The sequence below is a fragment of the Lemur catta genome, chromosome 11 (genome assembly GCF_020740605.2).
Source record: "Lemur catta isolate mLemCat1 chromosome 11, mLemCat1.pri, whole genome shotgun sequence".
NCBI lineage: Eukaryota > Metazoa > Chordata > Mammalia > Primates > Lemuridae > Lemur > Lemur catta.
The window spans coordinates 34,414,270-34,435,360 of NC_059138.1; the positions used below are offsets into that span (position 1 = coordinate 34,414,270).

Below are 21,091 nucleotides of genomic sequence, written 5' to 3' on the forward strand. Positions count from 1 at the left end.
TAACTTCATTCTCCCTAACATAACAACAATGAGGTCTATATATTCAAGAACTTAATATCAATATTAGGACTGACATTGAACCAGTATACTTTTAACATGATCACAGTGGCATTACTTTGTTGATTATTCAAACTGTATTTTACTAACAAGATGACTTCTCAGGAGGCAGCTAGATTCTTCATAAATAATAAAAGTAGCAAAAATCTAATACGATAGTTTAAATTTATTTTATTTTGCTTTAATTCACTTAGTGGTTAACCTGATAAAAAGTGAACAGATCATAATATTTAAAGTAAAAGATTTGCAATTATTTCTCATACATGGTACATATTGGCCATTTTGGTAGCGTCTTTGTTTCACATAGACACAGTTTCTTTCTGACCAAAGTGGTACTAAGAGGTTATGAAATTCATTTAAAATTCAGCTAAAATTTTTAGAAAGCATTTCATTTACCCTTCTAAAAACAAAGTGTTTATAAAGTAACAAAACACTTCCATTAGAAGAGATATTTTAATCTGCTGAGTTGTCTTACATTATATGTTTAGTCTACATGAGTCATAGGCATATAAGCAGATGTATAACCACACTATGTGAACATAATTTTCGGAGTTGTAAGAGATTTTATCTGCATCTTTTTATGTTCTTTAAGACTTAATCAAAAGAACGAAAAGCGGCAGTCCTAAAGGTGATTTACAACCATTTCCTCCCCTCATCTTTGACTGCTTTATTCTGTTGTGCCTAATCTCAGTGCTCTCCTTTTTCCAAGCTGAGCAGTACAGCTCTACGTGTGCATAAGTCTCGTGACCTCTGGTCTAGAGGTGTATGTGTTACTGCTCAAACAAGTTTACTGATTCTTGCACATAGTTGATAGCTTTCTTGCATTGCCTCTGAAATGCTATGTCCCACTAGGTGTCTATCCGTAGCAGTCTTGCTTTCTTCTCCCTAGGTGAGCATGTGCATTCCCATGGGTGCAACTGGGTAACTCTTGAATCTCTAAGTTTTACTTCACATTCTTGCCTAAACTCTTGCCCAGAATTTTCAGCTGCATGCAAGATATCTTCCCATGGCGTTCACTAGGAACCTCAGATTGAATAATCCAAAACTGAACTCATCGTTTCCCAAATCTGCTCCTTGTACTGTAACCCCTGGGTTGTTAATGGCATTACCATCTTTCCAGTCAGGTGGGAAACAGCCGTCCTCTCCATACCTTGTTCTTTTCTCAGCTCCATGTCCAATCAGTTGCCAAGTTGTATCTAACCTACATCCTTTCTGTAGTTTCCTTTATTTAATCAGTTGACAAACTGATTTTTTGAGCTTCTTTGTACTTTTATGCCATGTATTTGGAATATGACACACTTACATGCCCACACGTAATAGAAAGAACTAATTAGACCATCACTACCAAGTATAATAAATATTAGTTATAAGTATTCATGGGCTGCCGAAAGTGGGAAGAAGACCTGGAACCTTCACTGAGGAAGGGGCACGTAAGCACTGTCTGGAGAGATGAAGAGGAGCTACCCAGGTAAAGAGCAGGGCAGAGCCTTCCAGGAGGCAGAAACAACAGTATGTGCAAAAGTCCAGAGCTACGAGAGCAAGGCATTTTCAAGGAGGTGTAACAGTGATCCAGGGTACAAGTTGAGGAGTGCTGAGAAATGAGAAACAGGAGGCACATTTATGAAGGGCTGTGTATACCATACTAGGAAATTTGGATTTCATTTTTAAATGTTTCTTTCCTTTTTTCCTACACATGATCATATCTCTTATCAGCACCATTGCAAAAAAACTCCTGATTGTTCTCTTGCTGGTCACTTTCTTGCCATTTTTTTCCCCATTCTATAGATTGCAGTCAGAGGTGGCTCCCCCAGTTAAAGGTTAGGACCTGTCTCTCTTCCTGATCCTTCAATGGCATGTATTACTCACCAGGTTATTCTCATTTCCTGCAACCTCCACTTCTCCACTTCTGCCAAACACCTCTCATGGGTCAAGTTTATGACGACTGTCTTCCCCTCTGAATTATAAGCTCCTATGGTGAAAGTCTATGTCTCATACATCTCAGTAGATTTAGAACATCTTGCCCTGTGCTTTGCCTGTAGTAGGCCTTTACATATCTATTGTGTTGAGTAAAAGGAGTCTTTCCACATTTCTGTATTTTCCAGGGTCTTTTATGCACATCGATGTGACCATGTTGCTGTAATAAGCACTGACTTCCTTGTTGTTGTCAGCAAGCATTCCTTACAGCCAGTGGCTTGTAACATGTCCTGCTGCTACAAGTCAGCAGTAGTTTCCAAACAGAGTGGCATGGCCATGTACAAACCTTAATGTGCCATGTTTGGTTTTTTTCTGCAATAAATGAAATACCTCACTTTTCCCTAGGGTAAAAGCAGGCTTACAAAGCATCGATACAGGGCCCCTTGCCAAATATTACAATTTCCAGGGCTCTACACCTCATTTCACTGACAGGTGTAGTGAAAAGGGTTCTGCACTAACAGCCAGTACTAGATTTGGAATCCCGGCTCTAACTAATGGGTGACTCTGGGTAGCATATGTGGGCCTTGGTTTTCCCACCTGTAGAACTGGGAATTAGATTTAATTTCTCATTTTCCTTATGGACATTATTCTTTCACCAGTATTTTCACAGTGGGGAACTAATCGGTCATCTTGGTTGCAAACAACCCAAACCCATTCTGACTTTGTCTTTTTCGTCCTAACTAATTAAAGCAGAAAAGATGTCATTAGAAGGATATTGGATAGTTTGCAAAATAAATGGGGATGAAAACCAGGCTTGGGAGTTTGACAGTTAGCAACATAGGGCAACCCTATGCCTCTCCACAGGACCAGGGTAGGGAGGATGGCAACTGATGTTTCTAGGCACTTCCTGGAACTCATGTCTCTGTTTCTGTGTCTTCAAATCACTCTCTCCTTGTTCATAGGCCCAGATGCGAGTATCTGATTGGCTGAGCCCAGATCAGGTACTTCCCCTTAGCTGCTAGGAGTGGAAAAAAGGAATATCTGGGCCATTGGGCTTGGGGAATAGGCAGTGGAAGAGGGCATTCACTGTCACAGACTTGCACAGACATGCAACCATTGTGAAGACTGGTGGTGCCAATTGTGCCATGCCCATGCCTGTAATTATCTTAATCAAGTGCAACCTACTTCATCATGTGCACCTTTAAAACTTCAAGCACCTGCTAGAAGCTAGATCTATTTCTTCTAGTGAAGCCAGTTTGGCTGGAGTTAAGACAACTCTTTCAATTACCTTTTATTATACTTTATTTTTTCTTTAGCAACATAGTTCTCTGAATTTTGGTAAGCTTCTGATGGAAATTAAAAACCCATTATATCTCTGACCACTTGAGGTATCATTCCAGGGTGAGTTCTGGCTCATCATTCACTTGCAGATGTATAGCAAAAGTTTGGGATCAGGAATTATCTCTGGCCACAAACAGCTTATCCAAGTCTCCAGGTAATGTAAGTTCTTATCGTTGGAATAAGTTCGATCTCTAGAAGATTATACATAAGACTACGTCACCTTGGTCTCCTGCAAAACAACATTCACCAAATTGCCAGCAACTTGAATTCTGCTTCTGCCTTTTTGGGGAAGCCAAAACGGATGTTGTCCGTTGTGATCCTTGGAGTGTCCTCTGCTAGACACCATGTCAGAAATGTCTTGTAAAAATTTAATTAGAGAAAAACTTAGCTCCTTTTAAAAAATTGGAAGTTTCCTCTCATATAAGAGCAGTGTAAGTTAGCATGTTCTCTTCTTCACTTGGCTCTCAATAGCTGAGTACCAGGTGTGGTGCTATTCATTGGCAAATATCTTGACACTTGTAGTTGTCACCTTTATTTATCTTCTCTTGTTCCTGGTTGTTTATTTTTTAACACTCTTCACTTTTATTTTGAAATAAGCAATAAAAGAGGGAGGGGAAGTGAAGAGAGAGGCGAGAGGCTGGATGCCAAACAGCCACCCAAATGAACAGAGGTAACTTCAGTAAAAGAATGGCTGCAACCAACATAGCAGCAGGGCTGGCAATGAATATCAGTTACCTTGTCACCCCAAATCCTCTCTTGACCAATGGCATTCTAATCTGCCTCAGTAGCTGCCTGCTCAGTTGGTCTAAATATGGTGTAAAACAATGTCAACAACAATAAAAACTTTTACACCTCCCTCCTCATGTATTTATATGAACTGTTTTATCTCCTATATAAAAATAGCTTGTGGGACAACAGCTACTAGAAAGAAAACAAGTAAACAATGAGGCATCAGTCTATAATGTCACCCATCCTCCTTGGGTCATTGTAAATACTGTGAGTTGCTAACTATCCAAATTATATTCAAGTATTTCATCACCTGCTTAATCAAGCTGCAAAATAAGGAGTTAGACCACTTCAACTCCAGTGATTTGATTATGTGGTAAAGAGACTGGTGCATAAACATTAATCCTGGGAAATTAATTTATGAAAATTAGCTGAAGATACCCCTAGAGGCCTGTTTTGTATCTATTTTTGCATAAAATGTTGAACTAACTACTTACTGAGGGTGTCTTGGGGGGACTAGAATGATTATGCATGATTCTATAGTTATCTAGAGAGAATCATGAAGAGGCTATGAAGTGACCTGAAAATGCATTCTGATTAAAGCTTAGTCTTGAACAGGAAAATTGCTTTGAAATGATTAAAGTTAAAATTGTTGGTAATGAAGGAAAACACTTGTCCTAGAATGAGGCCTTTAAAAGAGAGAGTCTCTCATTTTGAATCTTTTGTGAAGCATATGGTTTTACTTTTCAGTTGCAAAAATACTGCATTGTATCAACCTATCACATTATCTCTTTGAAATTACTGGGGCATTAGGAGAATGTTCTAGATAAAACTCTGGTAGGGGATACCATGGGTGAAGATCTGCCCTTAGGAGAGTGAAGTCTTTGGCATCCTTTAGAGCCAGCTTAGATGAATCTGTTCAGTGGAGCCTTCCCAAGGCAGGGCCACAACCTCTGCTCCCAGGCACTTGGCTCTTTTGTATGTCTAGCATGTCATATTGTAGGTCAGTGTTTTGTTTAAACATCTGTCTTTCCCACCAGATCATGAGGTCCTAGAGGACACGGGTCATGTTTATTATCTTCTGTATACCTCCAACATCTAGCACGGTGTCCATCCCACTTAGGATGGAGCCTATAAATCTGATTAAATTTATCCTCTTTGCTAAATATTCACCTTTGGGTGTATTTGAAGATACCAATGCAATATCTGAAAACTTAAGGGACAGATGTATTTCAGAATCCAAACTTTTTGGCTATTGGAAAGGTGATATCAGTGTCTGTAAACTGTGTGTATAAACAATGTCTATACCATATGTAACAGAATCCCATCAGAGACTGAGACAGCTCCTATAATTGAGCATATTAATATTTCTGGAGCCAAAATTATGAATTGGCACACTCTGCAAAATAAATACAGACTATAATTTTATAACAGCTCAGGTCAGGTCATGTTCTGTTACTAGAGGATTACAAAACACCTTTTATTTATTAATTTTTTTGTTTTTTTGGAGATCTTTAGATTTTGGAATTGCCGGTAAGGTACTGTGAACCTGTATTACATCTTTAGGAAGGAAGGCGTTCTCGTCTAAGGGAAACGTTCCTAGGTGCAAAGATCCTCACTCTTGTCAGATCAGGGAGGAGGAAGAGAACAATGCGGGATTTTTCTGCATGGTGACTTGTTTGCAGAGCTGTCACTGCTACTAAGGTCTCTGCATAATGGCGATACCAGAGGGAGAAATGGAGGCAGTTCATTCCCCACTAAGAAAGCTCTCCCGTTGTTCAACCACTGCCTCTGTGCCTTTTTCCTTATCTGTGACTCCTTCTTCTTTGTCCTAACCTACTTCTCCATTTTTACAGAGCCTCCTCTCCCCCTCGTCCGTTGCTATCTCTGTATCTATCTATTCATCTCTACCTATCTTTCTCCCCTGCCACCACCACCAAAGCTTAGATACTAGGAGTTTTGATGCTATTCTTGTTTACTTCCTGCATAATTCTTTAGCATGTGAGGCCCCTGTACCTCATTCACCTAAAGAAACCAAAGCTTTGCTCTTATCCATTTATCTCTGAGTAGACACCAGTTATTGCTTACTTAGAATGGAAGCAGTTTCTGTACAAATTTTGTTCATCAGGAGCTGTGTTTATCTGTTCAGTGTGCTGTGTAGATAAGCATCTTGGGAATGTGTAGGAGGATGATAGGCTAATAATGCTCTTTATGAACCTTGTCTACTCTATCAAAAATTATTGATGAAACATTCAAATCTGGATATGTTAATCCATATTTAAAAATAAAGTAGGTAGCATCATTTCTATTCTTTAGTATTTTTTTAAAAAATATCTTCCTGGTAACATTTTTTAAACACTGCAATTGCTCATTTTTCCATGTGACATTTGTTGTTGCCTGCCTTTATTTCTAATTCTATTTGACTCACTTAGACCGTGCATCTGCTTTGCCAGTATCCATAAGAAAGCTCAATGTTATGCTGTCTATTAAAGGAATTATTTTACTCTTCTCACCCTCTTTTTCTTAGTCTCTAGGTTGTTTGTAAATCTGTGCCTTTAGTGTTGTTGTTGTTGATGATGTGTAATATTGAAATGAGCAAAATATGGTGACCAGAGAAGCGGGAGCAGAAAGGCAGCATCTCCTCACTGTCGGGGCTGCCCCCTCCACTGCTGCATCGTGTTGAATGTGTGATAGCAAAGTGGAGGCTGTGACTGAGGTCCCACCTTTCTCTTCAGTGACCTCACTTTACTCTCTGTGTACCACTCCCAGCCCTGGTCTCAACAGTGGTTACAAGGACAGAGTCCCCCTTTCCAGGACCCCAATCCAGAAAGAGTTGGAGCACTTTGCCAGTGCATTAGCAGGAAGGGTTCCCCAGCTAACACTGTGAGCAAACTGGCAGTGATGTTGTATTCTGGAAAATTTTAGTGTGGGAAGAGGACAAATAGCCAGACTGGTGATCAGTTACTTAAATAACTACCTGGGACCCACCCTACGAGACTGTACATCAGTTGTGATGAGTTGTTCTCCTCCCTCTTATTGTTCATTTCTCTTGGAAGTAGATGATAGTCACCACAGGCGATGCAGACCAATTTTCTTTGCCTTTGTAAAATAGGAAAACAAATTCTTAGGAATATGTAGCAAACATGAAAATTTGAGATCCATGCATTACATGTGTATGTGTTTTAGATTCCATATTGTACCTTGTAAAATTTCTTTTGAGACTGTATCACAGTTCATTGGTGAATTACTGTCAACCCATGTGGCACATCATCAGAGATTGTGGAAGCCCTCACGTTACTTAATGTTGTTTTCTAAAGAATTATTGATGTTTTTCTTAAGATAGGTTAGGGAATGTCTGTGGTGCCCAGATAATAAAATACAGCATTCCCAGACTTAAGCTTTCCTCCTTAATCAATTCACTCTTTCCATAAATGCTTATTTCTGACAGATAGTTCCCAATTTTGTTTGAAGCACTGCATTAATTTCTAACATAGAAACAGTAAGACACGGCCTCTGCACTCAGAGATGTTGTAGAGTCTACAGTACAGACCAAGGGTTGGTAAACAATGGCCCTCAGGCCAAATACAACTTGCTGCCTGTTTTTTATAAATAAAGTTTTATTGGAACAAATCTTCTATTCGCTTCCATGTTGTCTGCAGCTGCCTTTTGAGACCACAAGGCCTGGCAAGCATAAACTATTTACTGTCTGGCCCATTACAGAAAAAGTCTGCCGACCCTTGCTATAGAGGTGAAAACATAAATTATTAAATAATATCGCAGGGAAGCAGCCCATCGTAGTGGAGAGCAGCATGAATTTTGAACCATGCCTATTTCCAATCCCGCTTCTATCACTTACTAGCCTTATGAACTTTAGCATGTTACTTAGTGTTTCTGAACCAGTGTTTCCTTTTTGCAAAATGGAAATAATATCTATACTGCAGGTTGAATGTAAGAGAGAGAACGTATTATATATGTAATGCATTCAGAATATAACAATAGTTAATAAATGTTCACTGTGTCAAAAGAATGAGATAACACATAGGTAGGATAACCGTATATCCTAAAGCCACCTGGTTTACACTCGTTGTTCCAGTATAATTATTAATAATCCCTTTCACTCTTAGATGTCCCACTTTAGGTATTGAATTACATGATCTTGCTACACTTAGGCAATTTCTTAAAGTTTCATTTGTGATTATCTCATTTTAAAAGATGAGACATCAAATTTATTTAAAAATTTTAAGTTTTATTTAAAACTTATTTTAAAGTTGTAAGAACTATGGTAAGAAAGTAAATTACTTTGCATTGGTTGTTGCTAACTTAGCCACACAAATGTTTTGGCTCCCATATTATTGAACTTTGCCCCTTTAAGAAAGATACGTTTATTAACCCAATACTAATGTTTTCCCAGTTCTCATAAAGGGAACTTAGAAGTAAGTAAACCAATGAGAAGAAAGTTGGTTTTCTGATGTGGCAACCTTGCAGTAAGTGGGCCGGGAGGAGTGGGTCCTTCTTCTGACAAAATAGGGGTGCACCTAGGGGGAGGGAAACTATGAGAGAATTGAGCCTGCTAAAGGATGTGCCGCTACTGTGCTCATTTTGTTCATTGGAATTAGGTGTCAAGGCCTGAACCATGGGTTTCTCCTTTTAAACAAGGACCTGAAGATATTGATCATGGTCCCAGAGGGGTCATAGACACAGCACTCACCACCAAACTTATATATTCTAAGAGAAAACACTGGATTGTAGCTGTATAGTCCCCTGGGGCCAAAGGTGGAAGGTTAAGAAGAGTAGAGTTGTACTACATTTATTTTTTATATATTTAACACAAATATTTTGATCACTTTTTTAAGAACCTGATTTTGGGGAGACCTAACACTAGGCCTTGATTCAAGTGGTCAGGAACAAATGGATATGAATTGCAGTGGCTGGGAAGGACTCCATGAGAGAGTTAGGACTGAATGGGTCTTCCAGGAGAGCTCCAGGGGTCTGAGGAAGATTACAAACTGGGAGGACAGCAGTAATCAGAAGTATGCAGGAAAGCCGACTTACTTCTTTAAGCATTGAGAAATCAGTGCTTATTCTAGAACCACATCCTTCAAATTTTGGATATTGTTCCAGTTTGATTTGCCTTTCAAACAAAATTGTAGATAATTTAATATTGTAGAATAAATATCATCTGACTACTGCTTTATGTGGAAATTTCTCCTTATGTTGCTAAGTAAATTCATCAAAAGATTTTATTTGCTAATAGTGCAGATTGCTTTTCCTACTTAGAAAACATTTTAATCAAATGAACTTCCAAGTTTTGTGCTTCATCTCATTCCTCACACTGATCCTCTTCTAACCCTGGCTCTCATTTTGAACATCTTTTCAAAAAGGTTTCTGCTCCCACTAAGTGTTTTCTTTCTTCCTTACCTCCTTTCCTGTGTTTTTCTCTCTATCCCACTTCAGGACTCTTTTGCTTTTGCATGTCCTTATCTTGTCCTTGTAAGCCCTTTCCTCAAGAGAGGGTGTCCTGAAGCCAAGAAATGAAGGAGTGTTCTGTAGACTGCAGGTTTACGGAAAGGGGGCGGAGGGGACCAGAACAACACACACCTGTCTCCCTGGCATCTGAAGGAAAGGGCTGGGCTCACAAATGCTGTGTCTACCAGATGCCAAAACAACTTCTCCGTGGAGCCAATTCAATCAAAGGCAGGCAATTCCGTGTAAATTTAGTCCATGTGGTTCCTTGGCACTACGTGGGCAAAACAAACCAGTTGACTGATAAGGCTGAATCCTTTTCCAGCCAGTAATTTTGGTGTTTCCTAGAGCAGAGATCCGTAAAGTAGGGAGTAGGAATATTCACTTGGTATGTACCATGATCCACTGGATGCAAGAAAAAAGTATTAGAATTTCTATTTGTATCTAAAAATTCAGAATTTGAGCTTTACTAACATTTGATTTTATGCATTATTAATTATATATGTAATTTTAAAATAAATAATTTGGGTGAATTCTGAAACTTTTTGCTGATGGGTTACACAATCAGAACAGTTTGGTGGCTCATGTTCCAGATCATTGATTCCCCATCTGTGGCTGGGTGTCCCCCCATTCTCCCTTAGGGGCAACAGTGTTATTGCAAGAGGCTCATTAATACCTGTAGATAGACCTATTTTCTCATCCAGTTTTGATACTAAAGATACAGTGATCTGCTAACGATTTGCAGTGGTTCCTTTAATATGTTTTTGTTGTTGTGTTTTAGAATTGAATGTAAAAGTAGATTCCTTATCCCTGAAAAATGTTGTGACTCCATTGAAGGAGACACAGTCACACATAGGACACAAGTGAGTAGGGAGAGGGGAGCATCAAGTTCCATAAGATGTTGGGTGGGTTGGTCAAAGCATTTAGCCTGTTAGAAGGGTTCTATATGCTTAAGCATCTCTCCCTCTCTCTCTTTAATAACAAAGATGTTTTTCTTTTTCCCTCAACATGTTCCTTTGTTCCCCTATTTTGAGTAAGTATTGGGACATCACATGGACCTGACTTCCAACACAGTGTTCCTTTTTCTTTGTGCATGTATTAGTTTACTCTGTGTCTTCAACAACAGAAATTTATTTTCTCACAGTTTTGGAGCTAGAAGTCCCAGATCAAGAGGTCAGCAGTTTGGTTTCTTCTGAGGCCTCTCTCCTTGGCTTCCAGATGGCCACTTTCTTGCTGTGTTCTCACATGATCTTTCCTCTGTGTGCACACGTGCCCCTGCAGTTTCTCTGTGTCCTAATATCTTCTTATAAGGACACCAGTCAGGTTGGATTAGGGCCTCATTGTAACTTAATCACCACTTTAAAGGCTCCGTCTCCAAATACAGTCACATTCTGAGGTACTGGGGCTTAGGGCTTCAACATAAATTTGGGGGGACACGATTCAGCCTGTAATCATGTGCATTTACTTTTGATGAATCTAGTTTTTTCAGGAAAGGATGTGGGACCTAGCAGTGTCAAGAAGCATTATGATTAGAGCAACCATATCCTGATTAGTCCAGAGACAGTCCTGTTCTTATTATCCTGACTTAATTAAAATAGTGCCCCCTTTGACTGTCAGAAGTGTCTCATTTGGATGATAAATTATACGGTCATCCTGATATAAACATTCTAGAGCCAGAGATCATGTATTTGAGTCTCAGCTCAAAAAATATATTTTTGTACCTAGGCTTCCTAAACTGTGAAGTGGAAACAATAATAGTTCCTACCTCATGGGTTAGTGTGAGAATTATTAATAAATGAGTCAGTTCATGTAAGTCATCAGAACCCTGCCCTGCATGCACTATGTGTAACACCGAGGAAGCAAAGAGGAGGAGGAGGAGGACTATATTTGTCAGGAGTGATGGCTGGTTTTATATGTCAGCCTGGCTGGGTCATGGTGCCCAGATCTTTGGCCAAAAATTATTCTGGATGTTTCTGTGAGGGTGTTTTTGGATGAGATATATATTTAAATCAGTGGACTTCGAGTAAAAAAAGTTGCCCTATGTGGGTGGGCCTCATCCAGTCGGTTGAGGCCTAAATGGAACAATAATAGGCTGACTTCCCCTGAGCAAGAGGGAACAAGCCAGCAGATTGCAGTCAGATGACATCCGCAACATCACCTCTTCTTGGTTTGCAAGCAGACAGCCTTTGAATTCAAACTGCAACTCTTTCCTGAATCTCCAGCCTGCCGACTTCTCCCGTCAGATTTTGGACTTGCCAAGCCTCCACAATCACATAGACTGATTTCTTAAAATACATCTCTTTCCCTCTCTACATATATATACGCACTGCTGGTTCTGTTTCTCTGGCTAACCCTAACTAATACAGCAGGTGTGGAAGCCAAAACTGTACCTGAAGCACAATTTTTAATCTTAAAATTGACATATTTCTAGATTTTTATTTCTTTCCATATTCATTATACTCTTTGCATGTCTATAGACATATCAATAAAAACATAAAGATCCATGGCAAGACAGTTAAGAGAGAGAATAGTCTCTCTCTCTCACTGTTAATCTCAGTCTTAAAAAAAAAAAGAAATTTTGCATTCTCGTATCATGCTTTAAACAATATTGAAATTACCCATCTGATAGGATTTTGACCATTATTCATAATTGTGAAGATGAATTTTTTTTTTTCAGGACGTGAGAGGAGTGTCTTTAATCAGTGTTTGGAATAAAAGACTTATAAGATTAGTTTTGGTGAAATGAGTGTTGATTTAAAAAACAGAACTGAAGCACTGTGTCCAAAACTGAGCTCCAAAACTAAGCAAGCAAGCAAATATATTGGCAAGAGTTCAGCCATGTTAAAAGACTGGCAAATCACCCTCATGAAAAAAGTTAAACATCTTGGAAAAGCAAATAAAGGCTTGAGGTACAACTGAGTAGCGGCTATCAAGTCTAAAAACGGCTATTTTGGAGGGAATGGAGACCAGCTGTTCTCTAACTCAGCTAAGCCCAGACAAGAACAAAACTAGATAAAAAAAACTGCTGTATAACACATGATTTAGAGCTAGGCAAGTACTTCCTGGCAGTTAATATGGTTGGAATAGTTACTTAGGATATTCTGGAATATATTCAAGGGGTTCTTTCAAGTTGGTTAGGTTTACCTTTTCTGGATGTGAAGCTAAATGGAAAGTACAGATCTATATTCCCCAACTGGGTTAATCAGCAGAATCACCTGGGGGCGAGGTGGGAGAGGGGCTTTTTACAAAAGCACGGGCTTTATTTCTGTGAAGCCATAGGAAATAGCTTCTAGGATACGTTGTTGAGAATGGAAGCAAGATGCAAAAGAGACTGCACTGCATGCAACCTTTGGTTTAAGAAAAAAGAAATAAGAACGTGTATGTATATTTGCTTTTTATTTTTCCTTCAAAAAGAAACACAGGAACGTTAAACCAGAAACTGAAGGAATCTGTTACCTGGTGGAGGTGGGGTGCGAGTTGGTGGGTGCACTGGGCTAAAATTAAGGTGCCAAAAGGGCCGCATTCCCTTTGAAGGCTCTAGGGGATACTCCCTCTCCTAGACTTTTCCAGCTTTTAGAGCCACCTGCATTCCCTGGCTCCTGGCCCTTTTCTCCATCTTCAAAGCCAGAAGCATCTTCAGATCTCTGTGAATCTGACCCTTCTGCCTCCTTCTCTCCCATTTAAGCACCCTTGTGATTACATTTGGGTCCATGAGATAATACAGAAAACTCCCTTTATGTTAAGATCAACCAATTAGCAACCTTAATTCTTCTTTGCCCTGTGATATAACATATTCACAGCTTCTGGCAATTAGGATGTGGACATCTTAGGTGGGGGGCAGGCATTATTCTGCCTACCACACCCTTTAAAAATAATTTTGACTTGAGAGAACCATGTAAATAATTACATATTAAAAAATGAAATTGAATAAAAAAAGAATAACATAAGCAAGCTCTAAAATTGACTATAAATAGAAAAAAAAGAAACTGACTGTGTATCAAATGGTAACATAACTACGCTGGGCAGAAAAAAAAAATTGATTCAAATTTTGTACATAGGACTCTGCCAATACACCCTTAAAATGAAATGTATTTTAAGACCCAAAATAATTGCAAAGAAATCTTGATTTTTACTCAGCAAATTTGTTGTTGGTAGTGGTTATGGTATAGTTACCCTGAAAGTATTCTGTGTGTTTTTTTAGGAAAGTGAAAGTGAATAGATTTGCTAATGTAGGGAAGCCAGGATGCTCACTCTGGGAGACAGGAGATAAAACATAGAATGGGGACGGTCTAGGAGAACCTTGTGTTGCTGGATTGTTTATGTTTATTCCCTGAAATGGCATAGAATATTATTGATACCCCAGGAACAATGAACACACCTAGTACCAAATCTTGGTTTCTAATAGCATTCCTTGCTACAATAAACCAAGGCACTTAAAAGAAATGCCTGATTTCAGGTGGACAGGTATAAAGTACAAGGTAAGCCTGCAACAGCTAGTGATGCCAAAAAGTAAGGAAGTCCTTAAAGACTGATGGTGGCATGTCCAAAGTACACACAGAGTTCCCTCTCTCTGGCCAAACTTAGGACATCTGAGCCTCAAACAACCAACCAAACAAATGCTAACAGATTTTGACTTAAAAAAAAAAAATCCTTGATGTTAAAATAGAGGTAGTTGGTGTTGAGAGAGAAAGCACTTTTTTAGAGAAGGATGACAGCTAATAAATATAAAACCTACATGATGAGTGCGATCCTCACTGTCTGGGGAATGGACACGCTTGAAGCTCAGACTTGGGGGGGTGGGGGGCATGGGCAATATATATAACCTGAACTTTTGTACCCCCATAATAAGCTGAAATAAAAAAAAAGAAATATTAGAATTGGAAAATCACTATTTTTGTAATCTCTAATATAATAATTGATTCGGAGAGCATCATGAATGGATGTTAAAATCATTAGATGAAATGTGTTGACATATAGGATACTTACACATTATTTCAAAATATACCATAGATTGCTTATTAATTAAAAAAGGAAAAAGATATGTTTACAGTGGAGAAATGTGGTCAACATCGCCTTAATCAAGTGATTAAATTTAGCATCACAATAGGACAAACCAATATTTTGTGCCTCCTGATGTGATGGAGAGGGAACAATACAGTATCAATACAATATCAACTATTTTGTATTCTTGCCAAAAACATTTAACTTGAGTGCATTCATGAGAGAAAAAATCAAGCAATTCCAGATGTGGGACATTTTACAAGGCAAATTAAACAATGTAAACTGAAGCAAACTAATGACCACCAAATGCAGTGTGTGATTCTTTATTAGACTCTAAATTTTAAAAATAAAGTGGCCATAACAGACATTATTGGGAAAACTGGAAATTTTGAATGTAGACTGTATATTACTTGTATATTATTGTATCAGTATTAAATAAATACCTGGTGTATAATAATGCTATTGTGTTCATACAGGAAAAGGTTTTAGTTCTTAGAAGATACATGTTGAAGTATTTAGGGATAAATTCAGCATGATGTCAACAACTTTCATACAATACAGAAAAAATGTATATGGTATACATATACATATAACGAGAAAGAAATGAATGTAGCAAAATGTAAATAAGTGGTGATTTTTGATGGAGCTGTTTCTTGCACTACACTTTCAAATCTTCTTAGATTTGATTTTCAAAATAACAAGTTGAAGAAAAAAATCCTTTGTTGAGTCCATGGGCTTCTTGCTCCCTTTTGGGCTATTTTTGTTTGTATTTCAAGTTGTTGTGAATGGTTTTTTTTTTTTCTTCCTTTTGTTTTTCTTCTTCTTTTCTTGAACAATGTGTTTCTGATTATCTTTTTAGAAGTCTTTCCCTACATGCAGCTCCTGCTTTGAATCCCTAAAAAATGTGATTTTTTGAATGCATATAATAGTAAATAGAAGAGCTTCAATGAAAGCAATGTTTTATGTTAATTTCTGTGAAGGTCTAATTTATAGAAAAAACATTTGAAAATAAAATGGACACGTAATCTGTTTTATAGCTGGCACTCAGAAAATATGTGCTAAGTAGAAAAGTATTTTGTAAGCTTCTAAATACCATTGAAATATTATCTATTAGTAAAAACAAGAAAAGACGGGTTTCCAGGCCCTTCCTCTGGCCTGTTCAAGGGTAATCCCTGAGGGTGTGACTTTGATCTGTATTTTAGACAAGTTTACCACATTCTCCTGGTTGCTGAAATTGATGTATTGAAAGAGATTTAAGATGTTTAAGGGCTTCCTTAAATGCTCCAGGAAAACTTTCCCCACTTGCCTTCTCTTCCATCCTGTGGGATCTCTGCTTATCTCTGCAGATGGTGGTTCTTTACCATCTGCCATGATCTTTATACTTTTTTCGTTTCCCTCCCTACCCATCCCACCTTGTTTGGCTTTCCCTTGGTTTTCCACCTCTCTCCTTGCGTACTAGTTCCCTGTGGCTCAGTGTACTCTCCATGGAGACAGCCCACCCAGTCTCACACCTAACTCTTGCTGCTCATCCAGTAGGTGGGACAATTTTTTTCACAAAGTATATTTTTTTCCAGTCTCTATGATTTGTCCATAAAGAAAAGTCTCTCTGAGATACTAGGAACTCCGTAGGAAATTCTGAGACTGTAAACCAGATTTATGTGTGTATAGGCAACTGATAGTAGTGGTTAAGATTGTGGACTCTGGAGTTAGACTGCTTGGCCCTAAGGCCAGATTCCACCACTCAGTAGCTCTATGACTTTTGGCCAATTCCTTAACCTCCCTGCGCTTAGTTTTCTCATCTGTAAAAGGAAGATAATCACAGAATGCACCTCAGATGGTTTTTGTGAGGATTAAAGGAGTTTACATATATATGGCCCCTAGAAAAATGCTCTAAGTGTTTACTATTTTTTTCTTTGTATGTCAATGGCTACAAAATGTGTTCACTATTTTTTTTTGTCATTGCTTTAAAGGTATGCTTTATTTTTTTAATTTTTTTTTATTCAGGATATTGTAGAGGTGTAAACATTTTGGTTACATGTAATGTGTTTGCCCCGCCCAAGCCAGGGATACAAGCGTGTCCCTCCCCCAAATAGTGTGTTCCACTTCCATTAGTTGTGGGTTTATCCCCCCCCCAATGCTCCCCACCTGACTGGCACCCAGTGAGTATTACTACCATGTGAACACCTCAGTGTTCATCAGTTAGTACCAGTTTGATGGTGAGTACGTGTGGTGCATGTTTTTCCACCCTTGTGATACCTCACTTCCAAGGATGGGCTCAGTCTCTAACCAGGATAATATAGGAGCTGCTAGATCACCATTGTTTTCTGTAGTTGAGTAATATTCCATGGTATACATATACCACATTTTATTAATCCACTCATGTATTGATGGGCAGTTGGTTTGTTTCTACATCTTTGCAATTGTGAATTGTGCTGCTCTAAGCATTCAAGTGCAGATGTCTATATGATAGAATGTCTTTTTTTCCTTTGGGTAGATGCCTAGTAGTGGGATTGCTGGATCAAATGGATCTATTTTTAGCTCTTTGAGGTATCTCCAAATTACTTTCCACAGGGGTTGTACTAATTTGCAATGCCACCAGCAGTTCCAATCTCTCCACATCCACAACAGCATTTGTTGTTTTGGAACTTTTTGATAAAGGCCATTCTCTCTGGAGTTAGGTAATATCTTGTTGTAGTTTTGATTTGCATTTCGCTAATGATTAGAGATGTTGAAGGTTTTTTTATATGTTTGCTGGCCATGAGTGTGTCTTCTTTTGAAAAAGTTCTCTTCATGTCCTTTGCCTGTTTATTGATGGGGTTGTTTTATTTATGTCGTGAATTGCATTTATAGATTTGCATATGTGGAACCACTCTTGCATCTCTGGGATAAAGCCCACCTGGTCATGGTGAATTATCTTTTTGATGTTCTCTTGGATTCAATTTGCTAAGATTTTGTTGAGAATTTTTGTATCTATATTCATGAGTATATTGGTCTGTAGTTTTCTTGTTTTGTTTTGTCCTTTCCTGGCTTTAGTATCAAGGTGATACTGGCTTTGTAAAATGAGTTGGGGAGGATACCACCCTTCTCAATGTTGTTAAATAGTTTCTGTAGTAAAGGTATGAGTTCTTCTTTGTATGTTTGGTAAAATTCAGTTGTGAACCCATGTGGTCCAGGACTTTGTCTTTATGGAAGATTTTTAATTTCTGCTCCAATTTCTGTGCTTGTTATTGGTCTGTTCAGGAATTCTGTGTCATCCTGATTGAGCTTAGGGAGGTTGTGTGTTTCTAAGAATTTGTCCATTTACTCCACATTTTGTAGCTTTTGGGCATATTGATTTTTATAGTATTCAAAGATGATGCTTTGTATTTCCATGATGTCTGTAGTGACCTCTCCTTTTTCATTTCTGATTGAGTTTATTAAGGTCTTTTCCTTTCTAGTTCTTGTCAATCTAGCAAGAGGGCTATCAGTTTTATCCTTTCAAAAAACCAACTTTTGGTTTTATTGATCTTCTTTATATTTCTTTTGTTCTCAATTTAATTTAGTTCTGCTCTGATCTTAGTTCTTTTCTTCTGCTAGGTTTAAAGTTAATTTGCTCTTCCTTTTCCAGTTTCTTGAGATGGTTTATTAGTTTGTTGATTTGTGAGCTTTCTGTATTTTGGATGTGAGCATTTAATGCTGTTAGTTTTCCTCTCAGGAATGCTTTTGCTGTATCCCATGGATTTTGATAACATGTGTGCCCATTATCATTTGGTTCAAAGAATCTTTTGATTTCCATTTGGATCTCCTCCTTGACCCAGTAGTTGTTCAGCAATAGATTGTTTAATTTCCATGATTTTGTGAAGTGGTCAGTATTTTTGTTGGAATTTATCTCTAATTTTATACTACTATGATCTGAGAAGATACATGGTACAATTTCTATTTTTTTTAACTTTGTTGAGGTCTGATTTGTGGCCTAGGATGTGGTCGATTTTGGAGAAAGTTCCATGAGCTGATGAGAAAAATGTATATTTTGCTTTATTTGGGTGGAGATGAGGCTAGCAAGCCCTAGAGTTTTGTTATTAAGTGACCTAAGCTGGTCTGGTGGGCGGGGTCAATGGGCTGTCAATTATTGCACAGGGTTCAGGTCCCGCAGATTCATACCCGTTGCAGAGGCAAAGTGGCTTTTCTCGGTTCTGCCCACCTGCAAGGGGAAAGCCCGCTATGCTCATTGCAAAAGTCACCGGGCCAGAGGAGGGGTGTTGCCCGACGGCCCAGTGCACGAGCACTGGGGCTCCCACTGATGGGGCATCCCACAGCTGGGAAACTAGCACTGGGGGAAGCGCTCAAGATCGCCCCCACACACAGGCCTGGCTGGCCAAATCCACACGTCGCGGACATCCCGCAGACTCACGCCAGCTGCACAGAGCAGGCAGTTATACTCCCATGTCTCCACCTCCAAGGGCGGAGCCCGCCACGCCTTGCACGAGAGTCGCTGGGCAAGGGGCAGAGTGTTGCCTGACCCCTGAGCGCTCCAGCTTCCAGGGACCCCACTGCTGGGGGCTCCCCGCCACTGGGGAACTAGTGCTGGAGGGACGTACTCAAGATTGCCCACCAACACAGGCCCGGCTAGCAGAATCAACAGGTCGCAGATGTCCAGGGGATTCACGCCAGCCACACAGAGCAAGGGGCTTTTCGCGCTTCTCCCCACCTCCCAGGGCAGAACCTGCCGCACCCAGCGCAAATGTCTCCAGGCTGGGCGAGGGGTGCCACCCGCAACCATACCACGCTGCACCATCCGAGTTCTGGACCCCAAAATGGCAGCTGCCCACCCGCGGACAGCTAGCACCTGGGGTGACTGCTCAGGCGTTGGCAGGTGCCTGTTCAGCGGGCTGAATCAGCAGGACACCCGCAGTCTCTTGTGTGTCACAGCCCCGCAATCTCATGCCTGCCGGGCAGAAAGTCCTGCTCCTTCTGTCCCGCCCGGAGCCGGCTCAGCCTCAGCGGTTTCCAGGGGCAGATCCCCGGTTTCAGTGTCCACCTCCTTTGTTCTGGCCCTGCTGAGCGCCACAGGCGAGGCGCCTGTCTCCACACTCCCTCTCGGGGTCACGGTAAGTAATCACTCAGATCGGTCCCTCCCTGACCCAAGGGCAGTCTCAGCACAGAGCACCGGGGAGTTCAAGATGTTTCCTGCCGTTGTCCCCTCCCCACAGAGCCCACCGTCTTGTGCCGCAGCTGGGCACCAACTTCAGGCATGTCCTGGTCAGAGTGGGTGTGGAGGTCAGTGGGGGGCCAGGGGTCGTCCTGTGGGTCAGATCCCGCTGCGATCCCTCGCTGACCAGGCCAGCACGGCTGTCCCACACTCTGTTCTCTGCTGTTTAGCTCGTACTTTCCAGAATTTGCCATTGTATCTCCCATTCACCTTTTTTTCCCCCCTCCATTGCATGTCCCATACTATTTCTCTGCAGCTTCACAACGCTGTTCTTGCGGGAGAGTAATCCACTTTTGTGTAGCCATCTGAGTTCTTCACCTCCCTCTCTGGGAGCAGAGAGCCAGGAGGTCACCTCCACTCCGCCATTTATTCTTCTCTGCCCATGTTTACTAGTTTTAATCATCGTCACCTTTCAGTGAAATGTCAGACCTGGATCAAATTTTGTTTTTAAGATATTAATAATCATCATTATAAAATTATTTCTTTTTTCTTTCTCCATGATTCTCATGGTTTCAGGTTTCCCTGGGACTTCTGCATGCCCATGCCACACATATCCTGTGGCCTCCAGAGCGCTGGCGGAAACTGGAATCTGTTCTTCCTCCAGAGCGCTTACTAGTACAGAGTGAAGAAGAATGACTGCATGGATCTACCCGAGCTGTTGGCATTGGAAGCCAACTTCCAGTTACTGGAAGAAGGATAGAGAAAAGGAACCTCCAAAAGAGAAAACTTACAACAGTACGATGCTGTGTAAGAAACATTTATATCACATTAAAATCTGTATTGTTAAAACCCTTAAAAATGTTACAGTATTAAATGGCACCTGATTTTTGTTAAATTTTAATACCTAATTGTTTGATGTCCCTCCAAAAATATATAGACCTTTGAGAATGTGAAAATATTGTACCTATATGTCTTAATGAGGATAACCTTGAGATTATTTGTTATGCATACTTATTCTGTTGATTGTTGGGTTTTGATTTTGGTGCTTGCTGCTGAAAAAATTTGAAAATTAATATTTGATGAAAATAATTTATTTGCCATTTACTGTTAAGATCGAACAAAAAGAAACATATATACAGTGATAGAAATTATATTGTGATTGACAGTATCTACAATGTAATTGCCAATTAGAAACAACAATAAACTACGATGTTAAAATAAAACAATGATTTGTACAGGTCCTGTTTTGAGTGTTTAGTTATCATTTAGCCTGTACATCCATTCATGAGGAATATGTTATCTCTTCTGGAAGTAAGAAATTAGAGTATGGGAGAACCAATTGTATCAATACTGCCATAAAATCAAACCTTTCTTTTTGGCCCTTTTTTGATCCAAAACTTCTGAATGATCTCATGCCTGTTTGCAATGAATAAACCCATTTATCAGCAGTCAGTCACTATT

General features: G+C 39.7%; 1 protein-coding gene across 2 annotated transcripts in view; it reads left to right on the forward strand.

The window, feature by feature from the left end:
* The window catches only part of IMMP2L (inner mitochondrial membrane peptidase subunit 2), a 1,016,843-nt gene extending 995,976 nt beyond the window's left edge, over window positions 1-20,867 (forward strand). For both annotated transcript variants that reach the window (XM_045565136.1, XM_045565137.1), the window contains exon 7: window positions 20,207-20,867. In XM_045565136.1, the coding sequence (XP_045421092.1) occupies window positions 20,207-20,326 (120 nt within the window). In that variant the 3' untranslated portion in view covers window positions 20,327-20,867. The remainder of the gene's footprint in view (window positions 1-20,206) is intronic.
* Window positions 20,868-21,091: the final 224 nt, after the last annotated feature.